Here is a 2666-nt window from a genome sequence, read left to right as displayed (position 1 = left end):
AACAATATAATTGACTTGAGCACTATTCATGGTCTTACTAGCATAGTAAACCGGATAAAAAATTGTGTTGATGCATTGATCCAAAATAGCCCCAACTGCTACGTCACTTGCATCACACATGAGTTCAAAAGGCACAGTCCAATTTGGAGCGGTGATGATGGGAGTAGTTGTCAACTTGAGCTTCAACAATTCAAAAGCTCTCATGCGATCATCATTGAAATTAAACTTAGCATCCTTCTCAATAAGCTTGTACAACGGGTTCACCACCTTAGAGAAGTTTTTGATGAAGCACTTGTAAAAACCTGCGTGGCTTAAGAAACTCCACACACCTTTTACCGAAGTTAGGTTGGAAGCTTAGAAATCACCAAATCTTTGCCTTCTAAACATTAATTCCATTCCTTGAGATTTTGTGGCCACGGATAATACCTTCCTTGACCATGAAATGGCATTTCTCCCAATTGAGCACAAAATTTGTTTCTTCACATCTAGCCAACACTTTGTCCAAATTTGCAAGACAGCCATCAAACGAATCTCCAACCACCGAGAAGTCATCCATGAAAACTTCAAGGTAGTCCTCCACCATGTCCGTGAAAATATCCATCACACACCTTTGAAAAGTTGCTGGTGCATTACACAAACCAAATGTCATCCGCTTGAAAGCAAAATTACCTTAGGGACAAGTAAAGTTTTTTTTTCTCTTGATCTTCCGGAGGGATGAGAATTTGGTTGTAGCCCGAGTACCCATCAAGAAAGCAATAGAAATCACGGCCGACCAATCTATCGAGAATTTGATCTAAGAAAGGAAGTGCAAAGTGATCCTTCCTTGTGACTCTGTTGAGCTTGCAATAGTCCATACACACCCTACAACCGGTGACCTTCTGGTAGGAATAAACTCATTCTTATCATTGGTGACCACATTCATGTCCTCTCTTTGGGATAGATCGAACTGGAGAAGTCCACGAACTATCAGAGATGGGGTAAATAACCCCGGCATCCATCCACCTCGTAATATCCTTCTTGACAACTTCTTGCATAGCCTCATTGAGTCTCCTTTAATGTTCAATAGATATTTTGGCACCATCCTCCAACTTGATCTTATGCATGAAAAAGGTGGGGCTTATCCCCCGAATATCCCCCAAGGTCCACCTAATAGCCTTCTTCCTCTTTTGTAGCACCGCCAATGTGGAATCTACCTGCACGTTAGTCAAGCAAGAGGAAAGAAAAATTGGTAAACTAGAAAAGGGACCAAGAAATTCACACGGATGATGTGGAGGCAATGGCTTCAACTCCAAGGTAGGAGGCTCTTGAATATAAGGCTTTGTAGGAGGAGTTGTCCCATTTTCAAGATCCAAGGATAATTTCTGGGGTGCATAGTTGTACGACCCCATTCCTTGCAAAGAATTGACACATTCAATGAAGCCATATATCTCGTCATCATCAAAGTTGATCAAGATGGACTCCAACATATCACCAACATTGATTTTAGCACTTTTTTCATCAACAATAACATCAGTAACCAAGTCCACAAAAGAACACACCTTATTGCTATTTGGTTGCCGCATGGACATACACACATGGAATACCATTTTTTCATCACCAACCCGGAAAGAGTTATCTGAAATCCCTCGGATGAATGAATTTTTGAACACAAACTAAAACATCTTCGATCACTCTGAAAGGCCTCTTCATAGTACGATCATCCATTTGCAATCTCATAGAGGTGGGTCTTGGTTTCCCAATTCCCAAAGTCTTAAAAACCGAATAGGAAATCAAGTTGATACTTGCCCCAAGATCACAAAGAGCTTTAGCAAAGTCGGCACTTCCAACTGTACAAGGACTCGTGAAAGCACCGGGAACCTCCAACTTAGGATCCATTGAATGAACAATTGCACTCACTTGATGAGTGATTTTAATGGTCTCAAAATTCATTGACCTCTTCTTTATCACAAGATCCTTCATAAGCTTTGCATAACCGGGTATTTGTTCCAATGCTTCAACTAATGGCACATTGATTGAGAGACTCTTCATCATTTGAATGAACTTCTTGAATTGATTCTCAACAGTTTTCTTGGCGATTCTTTGAGGGTATGGAGGTGGAGGCTTAAGCAATGGTGCCTTAGCCTTTTGCACTACCGACTTCGATATGTCAATAATGCGTTCCCTAGATGGGTTCACTTCCTCTTGAGTCTCTTCCACACTACCATCATTAATGATCCGAAAATCAACATTAGGTTGCACCACATTGTTCGGGATATCTTCTTCTTGCATCACATTATCATCATCAATAAGTTGCCTTTGACTCGAGGTGGGTGCATTCCTGCCTCTTCCACTTCTTATGATAACTGCCATGGCATGCCCCGTATTGTTACCACCCTTTAGGTTTACCAGTATCACTCGGTAGTGCCCCCTTAGGGAGAGAATTTAGAGCTTGAGAGATTTTTCCCATTTTAACTTCTAGGTTGCGTATTGATGTGTTGTGTAAGTCAAGTTGGGCATCCGTATCGGCATTCTTTTCCATCATTTGCTTGAACATATTTCCAATATGCCCCATCATATTGTTTGAAGAACTCGAACCATGGGAAGGATAAGGAGGTGGGTTGCTTGACTGTTGATACATTGGGGGCTTTTGAAAACCCGACCCCCAGTTGCCTTGATTGTTGTTCCAT

At 41.4% G+C, this 2666-nt stretch overlaps 1 protein-coding gene across 1 annotated transcript; it reads right to left on the bottom strand.

Moving 5' to 3' along the window:
• Positions 1-1611: 1611 nt before the first annotated feature.
• On the bottom strand, positions 1612-2349 carry LOC138902287 (uncharacterized). The gene has a single exon (XM_070190131.1). The coding sequence runs from the start codon at positions 2347-2349 to the stop codon at positions 1612-1614; it is 738 nt and encodes a 245-aa protein (XP_070046232.1).
• Positions 2350-2666: the final 317 nt, after the last annotated feature.

Source organism: Nicotiana tomentosiformis, chromosome 12 (genome assembly GCF_000390325.3).
Source record: "Nicotiana tomentosiformis chromosome 12, ASM39032v3, whole genome shotgun sequence".
NCBI classification, from domain to species: domain Eukaryota; kingdom Viridiplantae; phylum Streptophyta; class Magnoliopsida; order Solanales; family Solanaceae; genus Nicotiana; species Nicotiana tomentosiformis.
Note: the sequence above shows the minus strand (reverse complement) of the source record. Positions and strands in the feature narration are given on the sequence as shown.